The 26,510-nt window shown below is 34.7% G+C and overlaps 1 protein-coding gene across 7 annotated transcripts in view; it reads left to right on the forward strand.

The window, feature by feature from the left end:
* The window catches only part of Engase (cytosolic endo-beta-N-acetylglucosaminidase), a 31,842-nt gene extending 8,406 nt beyond the window's left edge, over positions 1-23,436 (forward strand). For 4 of the 7 annotated variants that reach the window (XM_076314518.1, XM_076314520.1, XM_076314522.1 and 1 more), the window contains exon 9: positions 3,800-4,143. In XM_076314518.1, coding sequence (XP_076170633.1) covers positions 3,800-3,942 — 143 coding nt within the window. In that variant the 3' untranslated portion in view covers positions 3,943-4,143. Of the gene's footprint in view, positions 1-3,799; positions 4,144-23,218 lie in introns of those variants that run through there. The other 3 variants (XM_076314523.1, XM_076314524.1, XM_076314525.1) reach the window with 3 other exon arrangements.
* Positions 23,437-26,510: the final 3,074 nt, after the last annotated feature.

Genomic DNA, 26,510 nt, shown 5'->3' on the forward strand with positions numbered 1-26,510 from the left:
TTTAATTTCATTGGCAGACATTTCCCGAGGTTCTCTTACTTCTAATAATTTTCTTAGAAAACATTGATATTTATCGTTTGAGAAAATAGAGAGCAAATTGAACGTTGTTAAATTACCAAAAAATTACTGCAAACTTATCGTTGATCTTCTCGGGAATTATTTTCGGAGCAGTGCATAACGTGGAAAACAAATATTATGACATTTATATAATAGAAAGTGTGCAAAACTTGTTTCTATAAAGTAGCGAAATATTTATCAGAAATCTATACTTTAAACACCGACAAAAATGTTCGATCAAACGAATTGACGCAACAACGATAAAAGTGTATAATATAATTGAAAAATGTATTTTCTTTTTATAATTGTTACTCTGAAAGTAAACAAATTTTGTTCGCTGGTTATAGAGAGCGATTTAATTCGGTTTAATGTTCGAACAAATCTGAGTCTACGATCAATGAACAAAATGTGCTCACGTAGAACAGTAAAAGTATTCACGTGTGTATCGAAAGTAGAAATGCGCTATATACCCGAAAGGAATAGAACAATAAAGTTAACATTATTTAAAGAAAACATGAACGCGATAATAAATGTTTTTTATTTGTTTAGAAAAAGTAGATAATTATTCTGGGCAGAAATTTCAATGCTGGATCGTTAAACTCGTGAAACATAAAATCGTATTAATTGAACAGTGTTCACTCTTCTGAGTGAGTACTAGACGCTCCTAAAATCTTAAATTTGTTTTTCTTCTTTAATCCGGAAACGATGATGTCTTTTTTCTTTTAATATATACTGTACGCTCGCGAAAAGATTGCATCTGGAGTTACGTCGAGTTCTATTTATTCAGGGGTTATTTCCTCGGATGCGTACAAGGCAGATAAATAACTGCTTCACTCCTGGGGTCATCTTCCCTGAAGAAACAGGACCATCCTAACTCCAAATGCAATCTTTTCACCCCCGTACAGTACCTGGATTTTGTAGCTGGGTTTTTATTACATGTGCTTAATTAATGTATCCAGTACCTCTTACAGCAGTGTCACTTTCAACCCCAAAACGCAATTTATAAATATAAAACGTTACAACATCATTACCGAGTGGGGACGACGGTGAGATTAACAATCTGTACAAAAAGAGTCGTGTTTTTTTATTATTTCTTTTGCGGCTAAAAATAAAATACCCAAATACCGTAAGCGTATTGTTGGTAATGTTCGTATCGTGTAAACATTTTTCTCTCGGTATACACAAATTTCACGTGTTCGTTAATGTTTCCTAACGAGCGTGGCTCTCTATTATTTCGCATAACCGTGCGTTCCGTGTGTAGAAAATTAATAGCGCCGAATACAGCCTCATAATCGAGATTTCAACGAATCGCTGGAACAATTCAGTACGCTTAGCTGTAGCCAATAATAATCGTGAGTTTCACCGACCGCAATGATAAAGTTAGCGGCAGCAATTTTCGGGCGTGCAGGAGGCACTAATGGCGCCATTCATTATGGTTAACATGTTCGAAACAAACAGCCTGGCCTGATCGTTTGTTTTAGCAGTCACATCGCGAGCGAGCAACCCAAATTACGTTCTCCTGTGTCGCAACAACGACTATTTGTAACCGGAGAATGCGACCGGCTCATTGATATTCTCGCGGTTATCGGGTCGAATTTTTCTGCGGTTCTACCTGCCCGTTACACTTTGCATTATAAGACTTCTTTCTTTCTTTCTTACGCGACGTCGTTTCACCCGTCAATTGCGTCAAGTGCCACCTCTGCGCGCCATTCGGCCGCGTTCGATTTGCATGTAACCTTTCGGAGCGCATTGTTCCGCCACTTGTCGTCTCACGTGCGGGCAAACTCGGACGGTAGCATTGGGCAGCGATCGAATCATTTTTTTCCGTTAAATCAATGATGGGATACAACATCGAGACAATACGTGTAACCTTTCGGGGCACATTGTTTCGTCACTTGTCGTCTCACGTGCGGGCAAACTCGGACGGTAGCATTGGGCAGCGATCGAATCATTTTTTTCCGTTAAATCAATGATGGGATACAACATCGAAACAATACGTGTAACCTTTCGGGGCACATTGTTTCGTCACTTGTCTCGCGCGCGAATAATCTTGGACGGTAGCAATGATCGAATCACTTTTTTCTAATAGATTAACGACGAGTTAAATATCAAGGCAATGCGTGTAACCTTTTGGAGCACATTGTTTCCCCACTTATCTCACGCGCGGGCAAACCTAGAGGATAGCGTTGGGCACTGATCGAATCACTTTTTTTCTGGTAGATAAACGACGAGGTAAACATCAAGGCAATGCGCGTAACCTTTTGGAGTACATTGTTTCGCCACTTATCGTCTCACACGGGCAAACTTAAATGATAGCATTGGGCAGCGATCGAATCACTTTCTGTCCGATAGATCAACGACGAGTTAAACGTCAGGGCAATGCGTGTAACCTTTCGGAGCACATTGTTTCGCCAGTTATCTCGTGCACGGGCAATGTTGGACGGTAGCAGTGATCGAATCACTGTTTTCTGATAGATCAACGATGAGATACAACATCGAGGCAGTGCGCGTAACCTTTCCGAGCTCATTGTTACGTGTATCCATTGCATCATTGGGCATTTGTGTGTCATGTTCCGCACATAACGTTCACGGGTCTGAAAGCTTCCGCTTATCGTCTCATTGATTCAGAGATCACGAATAGAATTATTTAATGTACACCGTAGCAGACATCCTTCGCCAGAGGGCCCGACTTGGAAAACTAGTTTTCTTATCGTATTTGAATACGAATACATCGAGGTTGACTACGGAGGAACCTTACTCCAGTTTCCAGCAATGGCAACGAAGTCTCTTAGGTCATTTTTGCTCTTGAAGAGTAACAGAATTCCATCAGGGCAAGACTCGAGATAGCATCGACTAGGGATTGAATCATGGTTTTTTTTTTTTTGCAATTAATTAATTAAAGAGATAAAACGTTGCAGTGCGCGTAATCTTTCGAAACGAATTATTCCGCCACCTTTTCTGCGCGTGGGCAAAGTTAAACGGTGGTATTGAGCAGCGACTGAATCATTTTTTTGTCGTATTCAATTAACGAGATAAAACACCAAAGTGCACGTAACCTTTCGAAGCGCATTATTCCGCCACTTGTTCCGCGCGTGGACAAAGTTGAACGGTAGTAATGATTGAAACATTTTTTTGAAATTAAGTAGCGGGGCAAATATTTACAATCACTTATACCTCGTGAATTATTACGATTTTGGAATATGTTGCGAAGATTAGAGTCTCGAGTAATAATGTTAAATTGTGTTACCGAGATACACAATTTTAAACTATTGTAAATTATTATTTCTTGTACTCGATTGTGTCGAGTCCTTCGCAATTGGCATTAGTTGTTGTTACAAATAGGTAATTATAATTTATTTTGAATGTAGAATTGTTTATTCGTTATTGCCTTGTAAATAGAACCAAGGAAAACCATTACCAGTGGAAAGTAATGTTCTGGATTAGTTTGGTTTTGTTTTCCTTTACATAACGTTAAGTTACATTAGGTTGAAAATTTTGAAAATTTAAAAATAGCATATCTCAGTTACCATAAGCGACTTCTATCTGACTTAAAGTGTAACTTATTTGAAACTATTCTTTTATACATATACATATACATATACGCGCGCGCGCGTGTGTGTGTAAAAATAATTTCTAAAATATTAAAATAGTGGAAGTCGAAGGTGGCTTTTGTTAATGTTTTATATATTAGCAAATATTGTTGCTGTAAATGTATATTTTTTATTTATAACTGTTTATCCAGATTCGAGCGAAGAAGGAAGTGTTTTATCACAGTTAGACGATAAATTAATTAACAAGCGAATCGATGATGGGAACTCGAACTTAACTAATTCACAAAATGTTACGAACAGTACAACAGATATGAAAGAGGAGAAAACAAACTAAAGAGGAAGAAACTAGCAACAAATCTAACAAAGACTAACTGAAAGAAGAATGCACTACAAATATGAAACGGAAGTTTCGCATAAAGGAATAAAATATGATTTATCAATCGTTTAAGAATAATGTAATAATATGCAATGAATATGCAGATGCATCGAGTTCTAAAATTAAAATAAATGATAACAATAAAATAGTCTTAATTTTACACAATATCACAGTATATGTTATTTCCTTCGTATTATGTCTTCCCTAACACGCGATGATATTGCGCATAAAATATTTGTTTTTAAAGTTTTTCAAAGATAATTACTTACTTTTCAAAGATAATATTAAAGAAAAGTGACAAAAATAAAATGTAAATACAAAAATATTTGACAAAAACAAGACGAAGCACGAGGTTCAGCGAATATGCTTCTACAATCAAATCTCGTATATCTCTTGTGTCGCGACGGTAGATTTATAAATCTGCTAAATAGAAACTTTTTTTATATAGCCCCAATGGAAAAACCGGGGAAAATTTCTATCTAAATAAACGTTTCGAACAATGTGTACAAAATAAACAACATTTTGTTCGTTACTCTTTGAATAAAAATTACAATTTTATAATTTGAATTATTGAATGATAATCCTGTGTTCTCCAAATTGAGTAGCACGATTGAAAATCTTTCATATAGAAGAACATAAAAGATGAAGAACACGGATAACTAATATTTCTTTTTATTAACGCATATTTTTCTTGTGTTATTTGAAATCTATCACTAATTTCAGGCGCAGAGATATGTAATTTTAAACGTAGAAAATATGTAAAAAAGTATATAATTAAGAACTACAAAATCTTGATTAAAGTAAAATGTGGTTATCACTTTATATTATAAAATAGTAGAGGCTATAGACGAACAGTGACATCAAAGAACATGGATCGTATAATAGAAATTTAAACTTTCAAAGTGAAAATATTCTATTATATTCAATATGCAAATGTAAAACGAGGTCTACCGATCGGATCATCGTTTTACCTTTGCACATTGAATACAAAAGAATATTTTTACTTTCAAAGTTTAAATTTCTTTTAGTTACACATTTGAAAGAGATACATAGATGACTTTATAATGCTCGAAAGTAAAATTAAAATTAGAAAAGTTTATATTTATTTATCGAATTAGTCGTAGCAATAAATGAAAGTTTTTTTATGCATTTCCGCAAGTAAATTTCTTTACAGAACGACAACGTTGAAAGTATGTAAATCCAAAATCAAATTCATTATCAAGCAATGGTTACTTGAGCAAGGTTTTATATTCGAATCAAAATTAAAGAAATTTATCAAAAATAAAATACCGTTTATAATACCAATTTTTGCGATAAGCATTACTGCTGTTTACGAGGTACAAATTTGATTGAAGGAAATCTCCACGAGAAATTTATGCATTGTCAAAAATCATAGGGTACCCATTAAAATGTCACAAAGATCTAAAAAAATAATGGAAATTGTTAACGTAATCACAACGAAAAGCAATCTTTTCTTATATTTTACACTATTAGCTATTCGTAGAATACAAAATATGTGCACTAATTTGTCCAGAATATTAATATCGTTAATAATAATTGGAGTTTTCTTCGTTTATATATCCTCCGTGTACTATGAATACTCGTTTTCGTTAATTTTAACATCCTAAGGAATATTTTGTTTATAACTTTTTGATACGATACAGTTCCATTTATTTCGCAAAATGTTCCGCAAGTCCGTTCATGACTTTCAACCTCTTTTTTTTTTTGACGATTCAAATACATTTCTCATTATTTAAAACATTTGAACGATCAAATATTCTTTTCGGTACTTGACTATCGCACATGTCCATAAATAAACGCAAGAGTAAAATAGTTTCAATAATTAACATTGTACAAGTAAAACTTGTTAAAATGGGTAAGTTATCCTGTAACTTTTGAACGGGAATGTATATAGTAGAGATCGAATTCTTAGTATCGTAAAGTAAAATCCATTATTGCAAGTAGGACGGTAAACGGTACTAAAACGATGATTTGTCGTGCAATCGAACTTATCGAAAATATCGTAAAAGTAACATACAATAGACTACAGTGGAATTAGTGGTTCGTTATCCGTTCACCGTGTTCAATTGGCAAGAAGTATAATATTTTGAGAGTCCTTGATGCGGAGTTTAAATTACATCGACGACGATCGTGGGTCGCAGGATTCATGGAACGTGTAATCATCGTTGAATCGGCTCTGTCATGGTCGATAAAGCGAAAGAATGTCGTCTAGTCCTTAAGGTATTGCTGAAACGTTATAACGTTGTTTTGTGAGTATTCCTACAGCATCTCGAGACGTTTCTTCCAGCGAAGGCATCAACCGTATTTATGAAGGAAGATCGATGACTCGCTTCCGTCATCGACATCGTGCCTGCGCATCCTCCAGAGGCTCGCTCCGCGTGTAGGAAGGAACAAAGTGGGTGTTGAACTCCGTTAGAAGTATTATACAAGAATTACCAGAGCCTCCAGTGCTTCCTCGGAGAATGTTCCGTTCGTTCTTTTGTGATCTCGTTTGCAATTTCTGATGCTCGTTGTTCGACTCGTAAAGAGAGATAGCGGTTCGGTAGCCAATTTCAATTAAGGGATTACGACAGGACATTGAGCTAGAAAATGAATGAATTCCTTGGATGAGAAATTTCTGAACTCTGTTAAGTAATGACCCATGAAAATCTTTATACGTTTATCTTATTATCGATATTGTATTGTCCTCGTCAGGTGTTTAAGAAAATTAAATTCTGCGCGAAGAATGAAAATAAATAACAAGAAACGTATCGTTTTTCAAGAAACATGTTAAATTGTATATCTCAGATTTTCCATATACTTTGTTCTTTTTCCAAACATTGTCTCTCGTTATTTATCCGGTTTAATTTTTATACAGTAAACTTTTGTGCATACAGTAGAATCTCTCGTGTTTGAATACACTAACGTACGATTGTTGTGCAATACAGTTATCACAAAGACATAGGATCCCTGAATATTTGAACAAACTGTCGACTCTTTTCGTTTCTTTTTATGTAGAAACTTTTTATGTAGAGTGATTATTTTATTATCCGATTACCTTATGTCTTCTTAATCATAATAGTTCGGATATGGAAGGTTCTATTGCACTTGATGAGAACTTGAACCAACAAAGGTCGAAAAATCGTAGAAAGATTCAAGTGTTCTGGGAATTTAACCGTTGAAACATTCTAAAACGAATGCAAAAAGCTTACTTTGAAAAGCTCTGTTCTCCTTTGTTTTCTCTCCTCTTCTTCCTCCTCTTTTTCTCCTCTCACAATTTTCTATGCATTTACTCGCTGACTCTCGTTCGACTTTTCGAGGTTAAACCATTTTTAAACGATACTCGTGCTCACGAAAACCTATGCGATTTTGTCATCGATTACAGTCTTACCAGTAACGTACGAGCAAACAGAGTTTCTAAGTTTGATTAATTCTGTTATGTAAATCTTGAATTTTTCCCTAAACGATCAGAAAGCAGAATATGATCGATCGTTTCGTCGTGAAATCGTCGGATTTATTGCTCAATTCAAAGACGTGACATAATTCTTTCACGAACGTTCAATGACACACATGTATCTATTTCACCTCTGTTGGGTCAATGACCAAATAATTTCCCGGTGAAATCTTGAAAACATCTACGTATGGCATTTTAATTACTGTGTGTAATGTTACAGTGGTTTAATGGCTACTGCGTTTCACAGTGCTTAGTTCTTAATTTAATAGCAATATTCTCATCGTACTGTTACGAAAGATTAGCAAACAATAGGTAAATAGCGTGCAAATTGATCGAATATTCTTATAATATATAAACTATTTACAAACCCTTTGCACAAACTTTATATACTTTTATATAACACTTTATTGAAGTAACTAACGAATTATTAGTAAACGTTAGTTGGTTCGTAATTGAATAAAAATATTATCATACTGTTATGGAATATTAATCGGCAATACTAAAATAATGTACAAGTTAATAAAATATCTGTTGTAATGTATGGGCCATTTTAAACATCCATAATGTAAATGTTTTACGCGTATAGCATTCATTAAAATACATCGTGATGCGTTAGAAGAAGTTAAAGGAGGAGAACCTGTTTTTTTTTGTTAATAAATTTAAACACGGTCGTTCCAAATAAATTCTCTCGATCGTACGATAATTTTTCACGCATTTATCTTCCGCATCTGTAACACTATTAACAATTTACACTCGTGTGTATTTTAAACACAATTTGTATTCTTCGTACGAGTGATTTGAATTACATAAGTTCAGCTTATCGATATCGATAAACGTCTATAATCTTCGTTATGGCTATTTAACGAAAATATTATCGTTCGTAGTCAAAGATGGTCAAAATTTTATTCGAATAATAGATGAACAGAAATACCGCGTAACTTATATACGATAAACTATTATATTATTCGTTCAGCGTGCAACATTTTATAATTCAGAGTGTAAGTTTGATCAAATACGTAGGAAATCGATGGCTGTTCATCTTTTATTCAATTTCGAAATTTATATCCAACTAAGAATTATGTCGATTTCTGCTTGCACCATCTTCAATTCACACTCATCGTCAGGGAAGGTCGTTATCTACACAATATCAATTTCTAGCATACTAATCCCTATTACCTACCAATCTTCTTTCAGGTATCTTCTTTCATTCGTCCGATGAATTTCTTTTTAACTCTTCGTCATTCTAGCCTTTTGAATCCGATTCGTATACCACGATACGATCCACCGAATCTTATTTCAAAATCTTATTCCAAACACCATGCTCAGAACTTCTCAAAGAAACTAAACACAATCTCAGAAGTAGTACAGCCATTTCGCAGTTGTTGCATCGATATTCTAAAACTCCGGTACAACTGTCCTTTGGTATTTACAGTTTTACATCTTCCTCGACAACAAAAATGTATTGGTAAATTCGAGTTATGAATTCGAAACCTGTATCAAAACTTTCAACAATTTTGCCCTTTGTCATTCCCGTAACAGCAATTTTATACAACAAGCGATTCAGGGAACAGTACCCACTTCCTTCGATAAAATAATAATAGAATTATCCGTTAAGGTATGGAAACATGATAACATACAGCGAGTATCACCTAAATTAACGACGATAAAAAGAAACACACAATAGAAATAAATGATCACGATAACACTTGGTTATTTACATCGGCTGGAGAAACAATTCAGCGGAAAACAAACATTTCCTGCACATTTTCCCGCGATTCGGACTAATCTCTGGCATCGCAAAACTCCGAAACGACGAATTAATAAACGAGAACGGTACCTTTACCATAAGTTCCTCGTATTTCTCCAGGAAACTAACAAAAGCGCGATAACATTGTGCGGAGTTTAATCGTTTTCGCACCTCTATTTAGCCGCAGTCGGCAACATTCCTTGGGGTTGCTCGAACAAACCAACACAAACAATGATACAATGCTATTGTAATAATATAACGCAACAGTTTAATCCGCTCTGAAATTCAAGCGCCAAGAAATTCCCTGTCTTCCGGGTTCGAACCATTAACCTGTAACATGTACACTTCCGTATGTCGTTGAACCATCTTATGCGTATGTTCATCGAACAAGAAGGGATCGATGTATATACAGGGTGTATCGTAACACGTGAACCCGTCCCAACGATGGATCGAAGATACAAAAACCGTGGAAAAATTTTATACCAACGTGTGCTTTGTTCGATCTTCTTCTTGAATTACAGCCTCTTTTGTACTTCAATAGTGCGCAATTACTTTTCTTTGTGAGAAGCCACAGAAATGGAATTTGATCATCGATTGTAACTAAATTTTTTTATTAGAATGCAATGGTCAACGAGCATCGAGAGATGTCAAGAATATTGAATGTACAAATTTAATCGAATCAGTTATAGTTTAGAGGTGCCAATATTCGATATTGTGCAAAAATATTATCCGTGGTTGGGTAGGTACCTTTAATCGCAAACAGAGTCGGTGTAACCGATTCTACTAGACTCTTTCGATGTTCGGTATGCCCTTGATATCTTTCAACCTCGTTGATTATTTTGTTCTGGTAAAATTACTTAAATTCAGTTATATTCGGTAATCAAATTCCATGTCAATGTGAGACATTGCACAATAATATTGACCGTCTAGGGAGGATATTCTGGATCGATGCAATGTATCGAAAGAAATAAAAATTGTTCAATATCATCCAAGCTCTGACAATATATCGAGACACGTGTAGGGAATATTACGCAATATTACTTCAATATGTACTTTGGTAATAAGCAGATCGTTTACGACGAACTTTGGGAAAAAATTGGAAATATTGTCTCAATGATGTTAAATCGTGTATACGAATAATCGCTTCTCAATACCATCTATAAAATATATTACTTCAACATTATTTACACAATACTATTCTTTCAATATTATTCACATAATATTGGTTCAATGTTATTCGCACAATATTGGTTCAATATTATTGACATTATATTATTGCTCTAATATTATTGACACTATATTATTGCTCTAATATTATTGACACTATATTATTGCTCTAATATTATTGACACTATATTATTGCTCTAATATTATTGACACTATATTATTGCTCTAATATTATTGACACTATATTATTGCTCTACTATTATTGACACTATATTATTGCTCTAATATAATTGACACTATATTATTGCTCTAATATTATTGACACTATATTATTGCTCTAATATTATTGACAGTATATTATTGCTCTAATATTATTGACACTATATTATTAGTCTACTATTATTGACACTATATTATTGCTCTAATATTATTGACACTGTATTATGATTTCAATAGTATCGAATAGGTGGAGGTACCTTGAGAATTGCCAGAGTTCAAGAATGGTCATAACTCGAGGACAAGGTCAAATAGGGCACACATTTGTACGAATAGTTTTCATAGTATTTGTGCCCACCGAAGCGGGCCCCACGTGTTACGATACACCCTGTATAATGGAAAGGGGGGAAGGGGTAGGGGGAGGGGGAGGGGGATTGATCGTTGCCCTCGAAGTATTCCGAGGAACAGTCGTGCCATTTCCATAGAATCTTCGGCATTTCATGCGAGCGTCGGTTCGAGAGAGGCAACAAGAGAGGAACGTTCATATTTACAAGATGAGATCAGACTGTTTTCCTGCTCGGCCAAGGCGATCTAGTCGTCCGTTTTACGATACGAGGCGAGGAGAAGCCACGAGGAGAGAAGAAAAGGGGACAAGCAGCGGCTCGTGCCCCGACCAAGGAAACATTTTCAACGGGACGATGGGCCCTCCCTTCGTCTTCTCTATCGCCAGAGCGCGCTTTTGCATTCCGTGGCGTGTTTCCTGCAACTAAACCCAGTCATCGTGTCTCGCGAAAGTAAAGCGTGGTCACCCAGACCTAACCCGCTTCGATTCTAAATCTCCGCTTTAACGAGGAAAGAAACCAATCCCCCTCCAATTTGAATCTGCTTTCGCAGAACGATGGAAGACAGGTGTCCTACGCACCCCGTAAAATATTACGTGTATACGGTACGCGTCAATAATTACAAAGATATAAATAATTAAAATTATGTAAGATGTAATTGCACTGGGTCAGCCCGGTAAAGTGTAGTACTATCGAACACGGGATGATTTTACGCGAAAAGTAAATCGAAAATGAAGAATACAACGTTTTGAAATATCGCTTCGATTTGAAAAAAAATCGATTTTGAAAATTGTACCAAGCGTCACTCAATTTCCAGGTAATGACTCGATGGACCTTTGGGTATATCTTTTCTTTCCTAGAATCTACCGTTGATCGGTACGAGATAAAAATATTCAATACGACAGAATATGTAATTTATAAATGCTTTATTATCTTAAAAATGATTGGGAGTGCTTTTCGGATTGTTGCATGCATATCTAGGTCCTGTGTGCAATTTGAAGTGGACAATAGGTAAATGATTTAATACAACATCATGAATAAAAGTCGAGTGGTGTCGAGTTTAGTGAGCAAAGTATTTTTTCACGATGTTATAAACAACATTGGTAGAGTGGATTGAAAAAAATGTCTTACCTCGAGATTGAAATGTGCGGGTACTCCATTGTGGTCGTAAAGACGAGCATGGATACCTATCGAGTCATTATTTAGGAATTAAGTGCACGCTTGGTATATTTTTAAAATTTGATTTTCCCGAAAACGAAAAGTTATTTAAACAAAATTTATTTTCTATTTTCAATTTACTTTTGCACGTAAAATTACTGTGAATATTATTTCATTTGCAAAGATATACCATATTTCTTTGGCAAACGAAAAAATATCTTTGGCTGTATTCCAAATACCGTTACTTGATATTGTACAAATGTATGTTAATTTTTTTTTTAACATGGAATTTCGTGAATTTTTTACCCTGGTATAATAAAGTTCACCAAATAATGACTCGATTTTAGATTTGCGACACGACGACCTCGATGGTAATGTACGCGTCGTGTATAATCCAACGCATGTTCAGTTACTTATATCTCTAACATTATCGAGTATGTACATATATAGTAATGCACCGTGTATCTCAATAGAGATCTATAATTTACCATTTTGCAAAAGCACGTTAACATCGAAGGGGGCTAAATTGGGTGATCTTCGAGAAAATCTTCTTTTTTCTCCCCCCATTTTAATTAAATTTTGCAAATTTGTAAATCGGTAAACAATAAGAGATAGTATTTTTTTCTAGCTATTATAACTCAAGTTTAAGAAGCTAAACTAGCCTCGAAAGTTTCACTCTCTAATGCTATCTTATAAACTATCGTAGATACAAAGTTTTTTCGACCAAATTTTTATGATTTTTTAAAGAAAGTAACACGAGTGAAAAGGAAACGAACAAAAAAATCCACAAATAACTTATGTAACTATACTAAATTACTAAATTCTTTTATTCTGAATATTTTTTGAAAAACAATATAAAAAACTGTTCTCAATTTAAATTCACAATTAACTGCAAGTTATTTAATCTTTCTTTGAAACTGATATTGTATATTATACATATTGATAATTAAAAACATAAAATAAACAATTGATTTCTCTGACTCTTTTATTAATTTCTTTATCAATACAAGCAAAATGTGTCGAAAAGATTTCTTATCTGAAATAAACCTGACACAGTTTTGCGGTATATTTGGGATCGTTATCTTGCATAAAAATGAAGTTTTCTCCTACGAGTCTCTTCTCTGATGGCACTGCATATTCTTCAGAATATTCACGTACCGTAATTTTTGAATAATTTCGACTATATTTACTAAATTCTTCGTATCACACATGGTTGAATTTATGTTTTCGTCGATCTTCTCGTTGATGACCTTAAAGTCTCGAAAACAGCTACCTTGAAATAATATCTCCTCGAAACGCTTTTTTTACACTCTATATAATTCCAAGTCATTGAAATCTGCATACATTGGGCACTCAAGTGCAAACAATTCTTTCGTAATTAAATAATAGCTATTACAATGGAACGGTTTGTGAATATTAACAAAAGGTACTTTACTTGTAAACGCGACAATTTATAATCTAACATTAAATAACAGTATATCGTTCACTAATTTTAGAAGCAGTCTGTACGCCACTGAAGTTCATTATTCTCTAGGAAGAAAAGCTTGAGATTAATATGTTCGCTCGCAAATTACACGTGGCGCGAATAATTCTATAAGAGTGCCAAGCATGGGTTACCCTACACGCGTTATTAAACCGAAATTTATAGTCCATGAAACCTGCACCGTAAAAGTGCAAAGTACTGTAAAAAGAATTCGATACACGCAAAAAACGTAGAATTTCAGATTTTCAACTCGTTTCCACGCGTAATTGTCATTATACAATATCGAAGATAGTGTAGTAGCCATCTTGAAATCGGAAGGTCCGTCGTAGATTTTTCACCAATAATCAAATCGAATTTTACAATTCCTCGATGTAAAATCGCTTACAAATTGAAAATAATGCACGACCATCACCGTACAGATTTCTTTTAGAGAAATGTCCGTCGAAGAGGTTCTTGATTAACCATGACTTTCTAATCTACGCAATTAACACATTCCTTATCCTACGAATTGCACCTGCTGACGTGATCGCGTTAATAATAATATAGGCAGCCACGTTTTCGCAATGGTAGATCGCTTCCGCGATTGCCATTAAACGACAAACGAATTAATTTGCTATCGCGCAACTCGGCAATTTGAAAGTAAATTTAACGATGTAATCTATCGCACATTAATTGAAATTGATCACGTTTTAAATCTTTAATGGAACGAAAGTAACGCTTCCTTTCGAAAGTCGTGGTAAACTCGCTGTTTTGGGGGAAGGTGTAACTGAAAGTAATCTTGTAAATATTATGTTGTTTTTTACCCAGATCAAAATTGAAATGCTCTATTTTCGAGAAAGTAAAAACTTTCCTTTTGGAATTCGAGGAAAACTTACTCTTTGGTAGTAATAATTATAAGGTCGCTTTTTTCGTAGATCGAAATGAAATATGTATTTTACAATAATTGAAATTTTCTTCAATCTAACTGCACTCTATTAACACGAATAGTTTCTTTTTCTGCAACGAAATATTAGCCCCTGAAGAGCTCGTTAAATTTGAAAAATATGTCAAAACACTTTTTTCTATTTTATTACCGTGTTGTATGAATGGTTAAAAAATTGCATCAGAATCTCTACTTTTATATTTACGATAAAAAAAAGTAAACTCAGTTTCTGACGCCTTCAATTTTTTGAGTCGAGTCAATCGAGTAAGTAGTTTCTGTGGCAAGTCACACGCTAATTTGAAAAAAAAACTGTCTCTGAAGAAAAACGTGTTTAAAGTTTAAGGATTTGAGGTTCCAAGTAGCAAACTTGCAAGCGCTAGGACACGTTTCATTAGACAAAGTTATATCTTCGTGAATAATATATTAAGACAATATTTTTTAAATATTTAATTTTATGAAAATGCAAACAAAAAAACGAGTTTCTTAAATTCAGAAATATGGTATTTCTTCTTTAGCGATCAGCACACCCCCAACAATTTTAGTTGCGGATTGTTGGTCAATAGTTGGCAAATAATTTTTTTTTTTATTACTCGAATGTCCCGGATACTTGGAAAACATTATTCTAGAGTTATCGGATCATGTTATTGCTTGAACGGGACGATTCGTAGCTATTCTTTCCTTCGCGAATGTTGCATCACAACTACACCTTTTGCTTATGTCATTTGTGATGTTGTTGCAATTCATGTAATGATGCTTGATGCAACACGTTGACATAGTGCATCGTGTCATCGTGCTCTGCGCTGAAATAACGGCGAACAGTTTTTCTTTTGCGATTTCATGCCCGATAATTGCTTAAACGTTTGTAAATTAGGAACTGCATATAATAGGTAGGTTCGTTGTTACCGAGTCAAAAGTAGCGTTGTTAAATATTTAACAGCTAAACATTGCTGTAACGTTACGAACATTGTAACCAACGATTATTTTTTACGATACTCGAACAAACTCAACCAAAAAGTTATTAGTAGGAGCAAGAGTAATCGTTACACGAGCATTTAAATTGCTAAATTGAATTGAGTCAATATTGAATGACTTGTTTAATGGAATGCAAACATTTGTTTAATGGAATAACAGTAAAACTGATATAAGTAGTAATATACTTATTCGTATCTTGTCAATTTGTAATAATATACTAGTATATCTATACTATATTAGCTTGTTTATCGGTTAATATCAGCATTATTTCGAAAGGTAGCAGTATTTATTACTAAAAAATGTGATGTTTACAAAAAAACACGAGTATATACATAAATTTATACAAAGTACAGTGTGAAATATATTATAGCTTACAAAAATTATCCCCAGCTGTATTAATATTCTAGTTATTTTTGGTTGTAAACGCAAACAATCATACCGTAGCGTTTATTCGTAATTCGCTTTGGATTTCGATAAGAATGATTGTTATTATGAGACCACCATCGAACAACTTTGCGGTAAGATATTTATGTATTGCAGACGCTTCGTATTAACAAAAAAATCGAGTTCTGTATAGAAAAAAAAACAAATGGTTCCGTTCACGTGGACAAACGACATATGAAGAAAAATTATCTTCGCGGCTGATGCAACTTTTAGAGCGAAGCATTTCTTCATATCTTTGACAACAAAAGAGGTACTCAGTTTCTGATATATCACTCTATATAAGACTCGAAATGTATGGTTATTAAGACGTCAGTTCTTCTCGTATGAATACGTGTACGTTGCGTTTCGTGACTGACACAACAACCATATGTTTGCAACTTCGAAGGAAAACTTTCCCCTTTTCGCGCGAATCGCATAACCTTGTACTAGCTCGTTAAAAGACACTTGTGCATACTTCATACGCTTTATTTCGCACAGCATGCGCATTGCTAGACGCGACGCATGAAATCTTTTTCAGAACTCACAATTTCCAGATAACGGTTCGGTGGATCTTTAAGTATAACGTCTCTTCTTTCATAGCATCTACTGTTCATTGGTACCAGATAGTAAAGATATTCAATATGACAAAGTATGTAATTTATAAATGTTTCATTATCCTAAAAATTATTTCGAGTGCTTTTTAGACTGTTGCATGCATATCCAGGCCCTATGTACAATTTGTAATGTATCTCTTCTGTAAATACTAGGTTGTGCAATAAGTTTTGTCGTTTTTTCCATTGTAAATGGAGTAGTTCCATTTCTTATGATCGACGAAACTTATCGAGCAACCTATTACATCCTGTGCGAGTATCAACTTCCGGGAAAATGCAAGGAAATTCGTAACGTGCGGATCGTTTATGATTTAGAGTCAATGCGGCATACGAGTAATGTTCTCGGAATGTTCCTTCCTTTTGTTACATAAAAATTATATAATAAATTCGGGCACAATGTTTCACCCAGCTCCGAACGCTTTTGAACAAACTGTATCGCGTTCGTGTTGCAATAGCATGGAATAGTCGTGTTATTAGGTAACTCGACAACCGAGATGATATCTGTGAACGTATAAACTTCATTGCAAAAACAAAACTGAAACCGTTACCTGAAATTCGTGTAATAAGCTGCAAGAAATGCTATCGAAAGATTGTCCGTCAGTGTGCGAGAATAGAACAGCGATACGAGCTTTTACATTAATTTTATTGGAAGTTGTTCAGTTACCTACAGTCACTTGCAAAAGTCTGCATACAGCATACAAATTACTTTCTTACGGATAATATTCGATCGTCCGTTGGTAAAAATAAGAAACATTTTTAAAACAGGATTAACATTTTGTAAACGTATAAGAAAACACGAACAAATGTATATGGAAATGTTCCAAGTACGTATTAATGAATTATTTGTTCTCCATTTTAAATATAAACGATATAGCGTACAACTTTACTATCAGTTTTCGTACTGAATGTATTAGATGAGATTATGGTGGTAAAAGAAATGCTTCTCGATTCTACCATTTGACTGCATTTTTGTGTGCTCGGTTTAGTCATTGTAGATTCGGAAGGAGTTTAAATTTAACACCAACCAATATATGGCATTCCTTGTAAATTCTATGTAATTGTGTGTGTAATAACGGAGAGGTCAAAATTCTGACCAATAAGATTCACATTCCTTCCAAGTGCATTCTTGTCAATTCCTAACAATAGACATATCTAACTCGTATATCTATGACAATGATTTGTTGTGCATCCTGGAAGGAGTTATAATTTCATCGTTACTCTCTCTATTTTAACAACACATTATCTACATTCTTCTAAATCAGAAATCGACACATTTTGCTCGATAAGGACCGAACAGTAATTACTTTAAATTTTAAGAACTGAAATATCAAGGATATTACGTGTATATGTATTTATGTAAGCTGTATTTAAGGAGGTGAATAATTTTTATAAAATGGAATATAATTTTGAGGAAATTAGTGGAGAAGGGAGAGATATAATTTATCTTTCTCTAAGACACAATTACTTTTCGTAGGAGTTAAAAGTTAGACTGATTTTGTAACAAAGTTCCTGCCAGGGATTTTCTAGCCATAGACAGTGTCAATTATTGAATTGAATTCATGGAAAGGTATCCTCGATGGTAAGGAATGTGACTTCGTGATTCTGTCTTAAGTTTTCGGCCGATTGTAGAATGAATAATTAAGCACAAAGTTACGTTGCAATTTATCAAATTGAGAAGAACGAACTGAATACGAGAGTAACAAGATGTATCGTGGAATTAATCGCGTAAAATTTTTAGCGAACTCCTACAGCATGCTGAGGCGTTTGAAATATTGGATACCTTATTGAGCGATAAAATTGTTTCGGTGGATGTCCTATTTAGAACGAGGCTACAGGCACTCGTGCATAACCATACTTACTAAAATCGAACTAACTGAAAAGCCATAAGCTTTTAGTGGTTTTAGTCTGTTGGTAGAAAGGCGGTAACTGTTAACGGTGGATCGAGGTAAATCAGTGACCCGCGAAAAAGTGTACGGCGGCTCGCTGTTATCCTGCTCGTATGATTCTGGAGCAGGCGGACTTCATTTGCGAGTAATTGCATCTCGAGTTAATTCCAGAGACCGCTAATAGCGAAATAGCGGATGTTTCGAAACGAGTGGGTAGATGTAACATATTTTAGTTTCTCTAACGTCACTCTGTGAAAACGAAAACAAAAGGCTGAAGTTCAATAAGAAATGCCATTAGCTGTCATAGAATGTTACATAATTAATCGACCGAACTATGTGAATATATTCTTTAAATAGAAACAACAGACGCTCGAAACTTTTAAGAAAGCTCCAAAAATTTCAGAGCGAATGTAATAAAAGAAACACTGTGCTTAGAACGTTTTCGACCCCATACGTGGGCCCACTTCGGAAAATACATGTGAATTACGAGTTAAGAAAATATAGACAGTTTTTGATTATTCTTGCAAAAGTACCTTATGATCAAATAAGTATTAACATCGAATATGTCACACACGAAGACACAATACCTCTTCCAAGTGTTACTCTTTGTAAATTGAAGTATTCTACAAGAACGCTACCCATTAATCAAAAAAAAGCTGGTACAGAGAGTACGAAATAATAAATTTTTCATATTTATCATATTTATATACTGTCTGTTTAATAACAGATATTATTCATATTTACTATTATCGAACGTCAAAATTGTATCGAATACATCTAAGGATTCGTAACGCGTGATTCGTTTGAAAAATGACGAGTCCACGATATATCGTGGGTTTTCCAAGATTTTCTATTTTCGTAATTCATTCTCGATTCCGTTGTAAATTCATGAAATTGCGAAGTTACGATTGCGCATAATTTCATAAGATTTATTGTTTCCTACGCCTCCTTGGCTTTCACGAAAGTGTTTCATCTTCGATTCGATTAAGTATCGTTGCAAAAGACGCATTCGCATTCTCACGTGCAATGTGTCCACTTTGTGCCTACGTGTCCATTGAACTAAGTGGATTTAATGCGTGCCACAGGTATTTTCTATGTGGAGACGACCGACGTTCCGCAAGAGAACTTCCGTTGCGCATCCTGTTACAACCAGATAGTCATTTGCAAAGCACGATGCGTGGATCTCGGAGACATCAATGCCGCGTTTGTTACGAATACTCCACAGCTTGGTTACACCTGTTGCTTCGCGAGATACAATTAACTTACCGTTTCGTAATTGACCTGAAAGCGTTGTTTTATCTCAAACAACAGTAATATTTAACAATCGGGTTAACGTACACATCGAGATTCTTCGAAATCGAGATTCAAAGTGGTCAAGAAAATTGGAAAGTTGGGTCGCCTTCGTATTTCCATCACTCGTCGTTAAATCGGTTCAGAATATCGATACAAACGACGTGACAAATAATTAATAATCAACATAATCATCGTGTATAATGGCGCTTAGTTGTTTAATCTTCTTAAATTCAAGCGTACGATCAATCGTGATTCCATTTGATACAATTTGCATAATTATTCGCATCTTGAGACTACTTAACGCGCGTTGAATTTAGATTTTAATTAACCTTCTGCAAGTATTTCCACACAAAGTCATGTTCTGTGACCAGTGTGAAACAATTTAATATGGTAATATTGACACTCTAATGTATAAAAATACTATGTAGTTTTACATTATTGTTCCGTTGTTTTTTTTTTGTTGTTTATCGTTGCGTTCTTAATACAATTTTCCCAACGAAATGTTGCAAATATAATTAGTTCTGCTGTACGAAGCTTCAAGAATTTTTAACGGTAAAATATTTTCTTAAGTTCGTTAGAAAATTGTTGCGTTTAAAATTGGTTCGCTTCTAAAATTGGTTCGGGACTATTTTATTTTTATAAATTATTTCGTATTTGTAATAGAATTGTATACAACTTCAAAATACATTAAATGGAAAAATGAAAGTACGCGGAATCGTTGATTTCTTCGTTCTTCTACAACCTTTCGAAAATAAGATTAACTTGAAAAATTGTCGATCTTCTTTTCATCGCAAAAGTCCAGCAATTTCAACGGAAGTTCATTTCCTTATAATAATCGTACAATAAATTCTGATTTTCTATCGAATGCCGTACTTTGAGTATCAGTTTAACGACACAAGAGAAAATTGGCACCACTTTTGTTTTCAGGGGCTCATTACAGACTTTTAATCTGAAATCTCTTAATTATATGTTTTGAAAGGAATAAGTACTGTGTTTTCCTACATAAAACATAGCTGCATGTAAATGTTCCTACTTTCAAATTTATGAAAGGATATAATTTGAAATTTAAAATATTCCAACTCATTGCTGTCCTATATGTAGCGCATATAGTGCTGATTCCGTTCGATGGAAAAGAAACTTGTTCCATCGGATTATTATACAAGATCCTTTATTTTATTTTGCATTTACAATTTTATCGTCGTTAGAACGTAAAACAAGGAAATACATAAGGGAAATCTTTTCCATTGCATCATTAAAATACAACAACAGTATTTCCGTGGGAAAAAACGAATATCTTCGCATTATTCAAGTATTTATTTGTATCGTGTAAATATTCAATTTATATGCGTAACATTTCATATATTGTTTCCACCGAACTACACAAAAACACGATCTTTGTACAGGTGTTGCGTTCTAATTCTTTAAATAACGCGAAAAGTATTGTACAAGTAAAGTAAAAGTTCCAACATTCGATAGAGATATTATTAAAATTTTAATCGTTACAGAGATGTTCACCAAAGAATAGTGTTTTTACATACGTTTTGACACACGTATAAGAAATGTACGTATGTGAAAGGAACCAGAGTTCTAATCTTCTTAAATTTGTATTTCATTCTGAAATTATGATCCCGATTGTTTAAAAGTCATTGGAAAGTATAGCTCATTTTCTAGAAAGACGAATAAAAAAATTGCGAGATCTACCATGCCCTGCTCAACATCGTGCTCTATAATTAATTACTCGTACTTGTAAAAACCGTATCTGGCGTAAGTATATTTTACTTCTCTCTTTTCGGTTCATTTCTTACTCTTGATTTTACCATCCGGCATAAGAAAGCAATATAGTAGAGTATCTTTTTCGGTATACCGTGTATCTTACTTTCCAAACGCGGACGTTCGCAAAATGTCTGCGAATCGAAAATTTCATCGCAATCGGAAGCTCGACATAAAACGTTATAATTACTTCCCAAGATCGATCGTTTAATTAGTCGGTCGTTAATTAATGATGAACCTTAATGGTTAGAAGAGCATGCTCGAATCCCATTGGGAATCGCGCCGAGAGAGTCATTAACGAATCGAGATAAGCAGAAACGATGTCTTGAAAAATTAAGCAATCAGCCTCTAATCGCAGGTGCGGAGAACCCGTCGACCTGTGTTGAAGAATTTCGACGCGGACGTATCTTGGCGTATCTATCGGGGCTTGCAGAACGCGCCGCGGAGGGAACACGCAACTCGCTCGATTTTATCACGAATTGTGCGTTACTGACCTCGCGTTAAAGGTTCGTTTTCACGTAACGTAAAATTACACCGAATGTCGCGTAATTCGTCCAATCTTGGACATTTAAATTTCAGGTGGCCCGTTTATTCTGTTATTTCCTATAGAAACAATTTTTTTTCCAAACGTTAACAACGCGGTACCGATCTCGTGCCAAAGGTTTGTTTTCACGTGATAGACAATTACATCGAGTATCGCGTAATTTATCACCGTAAAAATTTTAAAGCACGCGTTGTTTATTTATTCTATCGTATCCTAACGAAGTAATTTCTATCGAAACGTTGATAACTTTAGTCGACACCATGTTGCTCAGCGACTATTGTCGTGACACGAAACTACGTATTGTCGTTGCAAAGTCGTGGTTTCGTCTCGCACAACAACGGACCTTAATTGCAAGGCTCGCGTGTTTTTAACGTTTCGCACTCCAGTGGCGTTCAACGTCGACTGTATTTGACCGTACGATGCTTTCGATCGTGGTAGTCCTTGTTCGCGCTTGTTACGCCTTCACCGACAAACTAATGTGCGACGAAGAATATTAGAGTGGATAGGGAATGGAATGTTGAGACTTCCTGTTATTTCCTAGCGCTACACTTGCGAAGCATTCACATGGTAGCCGCGGATAATTTCACTCGCAACGATACCGAGAACTTAGTTTGTAAAGTCAAAGGTTCCACCGAACGATGCAAAATTCATCGATGTCTCGGTTGACTCTAACTTTTTCTCAACCCCTACATGGAAACTGGATCGTTGTAATTGAACATCGAGTGGAAAATGTACTCTTTCTGTACAGTAAAAAAGAAACGAAAGAAAATTTAACAGCAAAGTGACAAGAATTGAGTTACGATTTGTTACGTTTCGCGAGGAAAATATGTGAAACGTAATTGTGAAAAATTTAGGATAACTATAAATATGTATCTACAGTACACGCACGAGGAGATTGCATTTGGAATTATGACGGGTTCTATTCCTTCAGAAATGAATATTTATTTCTAATCTTGAGCACATTTGAAGCTAATATACACGCGTTTCAGTGTCGTATTTTTTAATACTCGTACGCATAAAATGTATACTTAACGCTTCGATATAATGTTTTTAATATCTTCATGAACCACTTTCATTTAAATATTTGCGGCAGTGTGTAACAACTTGGTACGGTTAAAAGAGAAGAGAATATTTCTAAACGACGAAGATTGAGAAAAATGAAAATCGCATCATTGGACACGATCGCCGCGTCGTTAAGGTCGCGGTACACTTATTTTACGCAGAATACAGGTGTTCCTCTTTTTCAGTAGCTACAAAACTGTCAGTGCAGCTGCTACAACCACTACAACTGTTTCAGCTAATACTGCTAATACAGCTAATACAGCTACTACAGTTATTACTGTTACTATAGCTACTACTGTCGCTACTGTTACTATTGTTATCAATATGATTATTGCTATTATTGCTATTACTATATATAATGTAAGAAAACGTATCTCAATAAAATAAATTTACTCAGAGTTAAGCAATACCATTCGTATTTATTTTTCGAGCATTTAACCATTTCTTCGCATTTCAAAATGTTGGGGATTCTTGAAACTGCGATATCACTTCTAAGAAATTCTGCGAATTCAATTTTCTAGGATTCGGGTGAGAGATTTTTGCCGATTTTAAAACTCGATATCGAAAGAGCAGGATATCGAAGGAAGTGGTGCAAGATTTCACGAGTTGATAGAACTGTGACGTCGCTTCAACGAAAGTTTCGAATTTAATTTTAATTCTACATTTACTGTTAATAAACTAAGGAATTGGACGAAGGAACCGAAAGAGTCTGATTAAATAAACGTTTGAAGTTTTCTTCACTCGCATCAATCATCTTCGCTCTTAAATGTAGGGTGCGCTAGAAAACCACTGGTTTTTCACGAAGCCAGAACGTCCGACACCAGCTTCCATAAAGTGAAATGCCTTTTCTATACCTCGTCTGTGCTTTTTATTTCGAAACAAATATAAACATTTTTTCTTAAAAAGTTATCACATAATACGTGACATTCATTCGATTCGTTGTTATTATATGTTTATCAAGTTATCTATAAGTAAAATGTATAAAAATTAGTAAATATATATTTAAAAAATTGTCTTGAATTAATTGTAGATATCTACAAATACTACTATAAATATTACTAAGTCCAAGGGCTCCAAAGACTGAAAAATTTGAGAACCGTTGATCCAACGTATTTTAAAATTGTAAAAATTTATTCAATTATGATTTATTTCAATTACGTTCTTATTTGTTACTGTTTTAAACTGATAAATTTCGATAAAACCTGTACGCATTGAAAGGGGAAAAACTTAATTCGAAGAATATATCAAAAATTTTACAATACTTCAAATGAATTATAAATTTATGCTGCTAAAGTAAACGTTTGAATTTAATTTTGTGGCACATCGTCCGATTAATAGTGTGGATAAAACGACAGAAAGATATATTCCTTTCGTTTTTCATAATGTAGAGAACGATGGGAACCACATGTTTTAGTATCTTGTAGAAGCTGTGGTACCGTATGTTACGCACTGTGACATTGCAACATGGAATAACAGGAAGGACAAGATAATTTGTACGCGTATCAATACTGTACCATCTGCTTTCTTGACAGCTGAATGGTGAGTTTAACGGTCCATGAGTTACACACATTTTTTAAATATTTTGAGCACTTTTTACCATCTGACTTCACCTTTTAACGTACTCTTGGACGTATTAAATATTTCAAAAATTTCTTCTTCACTTTTTTTCTTTATTTTATCATCTTCTTGCGATGTTCATTCGTTCTTTCTATGGAAACAACTTTTATTCTTTTCTTCGTTACGATCTAAAATATTGATTTATGTAACCCTAAAAATCATTGGAAGTCACTTTTATAATAAAATCGTTGCGCTTTAACAATGACACTGCGATTAAAAGAAAAAGTGTCTCAGTTAAGCCACATAGAAAGGTTAAGAAGTTTCTGTAATAATAATAAAAGATAAACCTTAATTTTATTTTGTAATACTGTAATAATAATCTTTGAAGTGTCATACAAAGATTCAAAATAACAATAATTACATTTCCCTCCTCGAATAGAAAATATTATATAAGCCCTTAAACCAGTATTTTCCAAAGTAGGGGAATATTCCAAAATATATTTTTCTCGTATTGTTTTAAACTTACCGCTTAACCGGGGCAAAGTTTATTTTTTCGTTTTAGAGGTAATCTTCGACCAGAAACCATTGGTCGAAACCATAACGGACCGTGTACGCGAAGTATGGAACTTCCTGTGAAATAATCTGATTTTGATTATCGCGATAGGTAGGTCTATTTCGATAGAAATCGGTACTGTCATCGAAGATAACGAGTGAATGGCTCGGAGAGTCGGTCGACGAACCTCTTGATTGAGAATTAAAAAGATTCGCGAACAGAACTCGCGCAACGAAAGTCTGTATCGGGTGAAGAACGGTCATTAACTTCGCTCGACACGAATCCGTGTCTCTTTCTCCATTTGTCTTCGCGATCGCCGCGTACGGACTTTCACCTCTCTCGTCGATAAATAAATGTATTATTGACGAGAAACGAAGGGACCGTAACCCGTTCGCCATTATTCGTAACCGCTCGGTGGAAAAATCGTATTATCCACACACTTGTTGCAATTCTATGTAGGCTGCATTTTCTCTTTAATTGCTCGGTCAGTTCCGGATTCGCTTTGGAAATTGAACATCCTATCATCGAAGTATCTCATCACCGAAGCATAGGTGCGAAGTAATTACTGTGTCGAGACGAGTGCAAATAAGTAAGTAGTTCTTTTAAATGAACGCAATTTGTTCGTTGCATGCATCGCCTTTTTATTATTTTTTCTTTTTCTTCTTTTTTTTTTTTTTTTTTAATAGAATACACTCGCTGTATCGTGGATGTATATTATTTTTAAAGTTGAGTCTACAGAAATGTAGTTCAAGAGATTGAAAATATCCCGTACAAGAAGGAATGTTATATAATTAATTCTTCAAGCTCAAAAAGTATATAACGAAAGAGGTACTAAATTTCTCGAGTCATAGTTTGCAACACACCTGACAGAGATCAGTGTGCGAATTTAAAAATGTTCGTTAATCGTGATATCAATTATAACTGCAAATCTTTCCAACCGCGCACAAATGATCCTACAGTTTCTAATCTGGATATGTTTTATGTGGTATGTATTAGCAGTGAATGTAAAAGATGAGTGAAGAATTTGTTTCCCAATTTCTTTTTCTTTTTTTTTTTGTTTGCAGGAACATTTTTCTAGTAAATTCCGAAACTAACAATGCGGAAGATTTAAAACATCGACGAAGGTAAATAATGCAAGAATTTGAAACAAATTACTCGCTCAAAGAAAAGAAAAAAAAACGAGTCATACGAAGTGTGTCCATTGTGAATTAAGCTTTTCGCTTTATCGAATAAGGTCTGTACGAACTTGTGATTCATGCATCGCGTGGATGCATCTGAAAAAATAGATCATTACTGTGTTAGACAAGGCTACCCTGGTTTCCTCTTTCCGCTCCAATAGCGTTGCATGTTATCACGTGTTATCGCGT

Source organism: Ptiloglossa arizonensis, chromosome 6 (genome assembly GCF_051014685.1).
Source record: "Ptiloglossa arizonensis isolate GNS036 chromosome 6, iyPtiAriz1_principal, whole genome shotgun sequence".
Classification (NCBI taxonomy): Eukaryota; Metazoa; Arthropoda; class Insecta; order Hymenoptera; family Colletidae; genus Ptiloglossa; species Ptiloglossa arizonensis.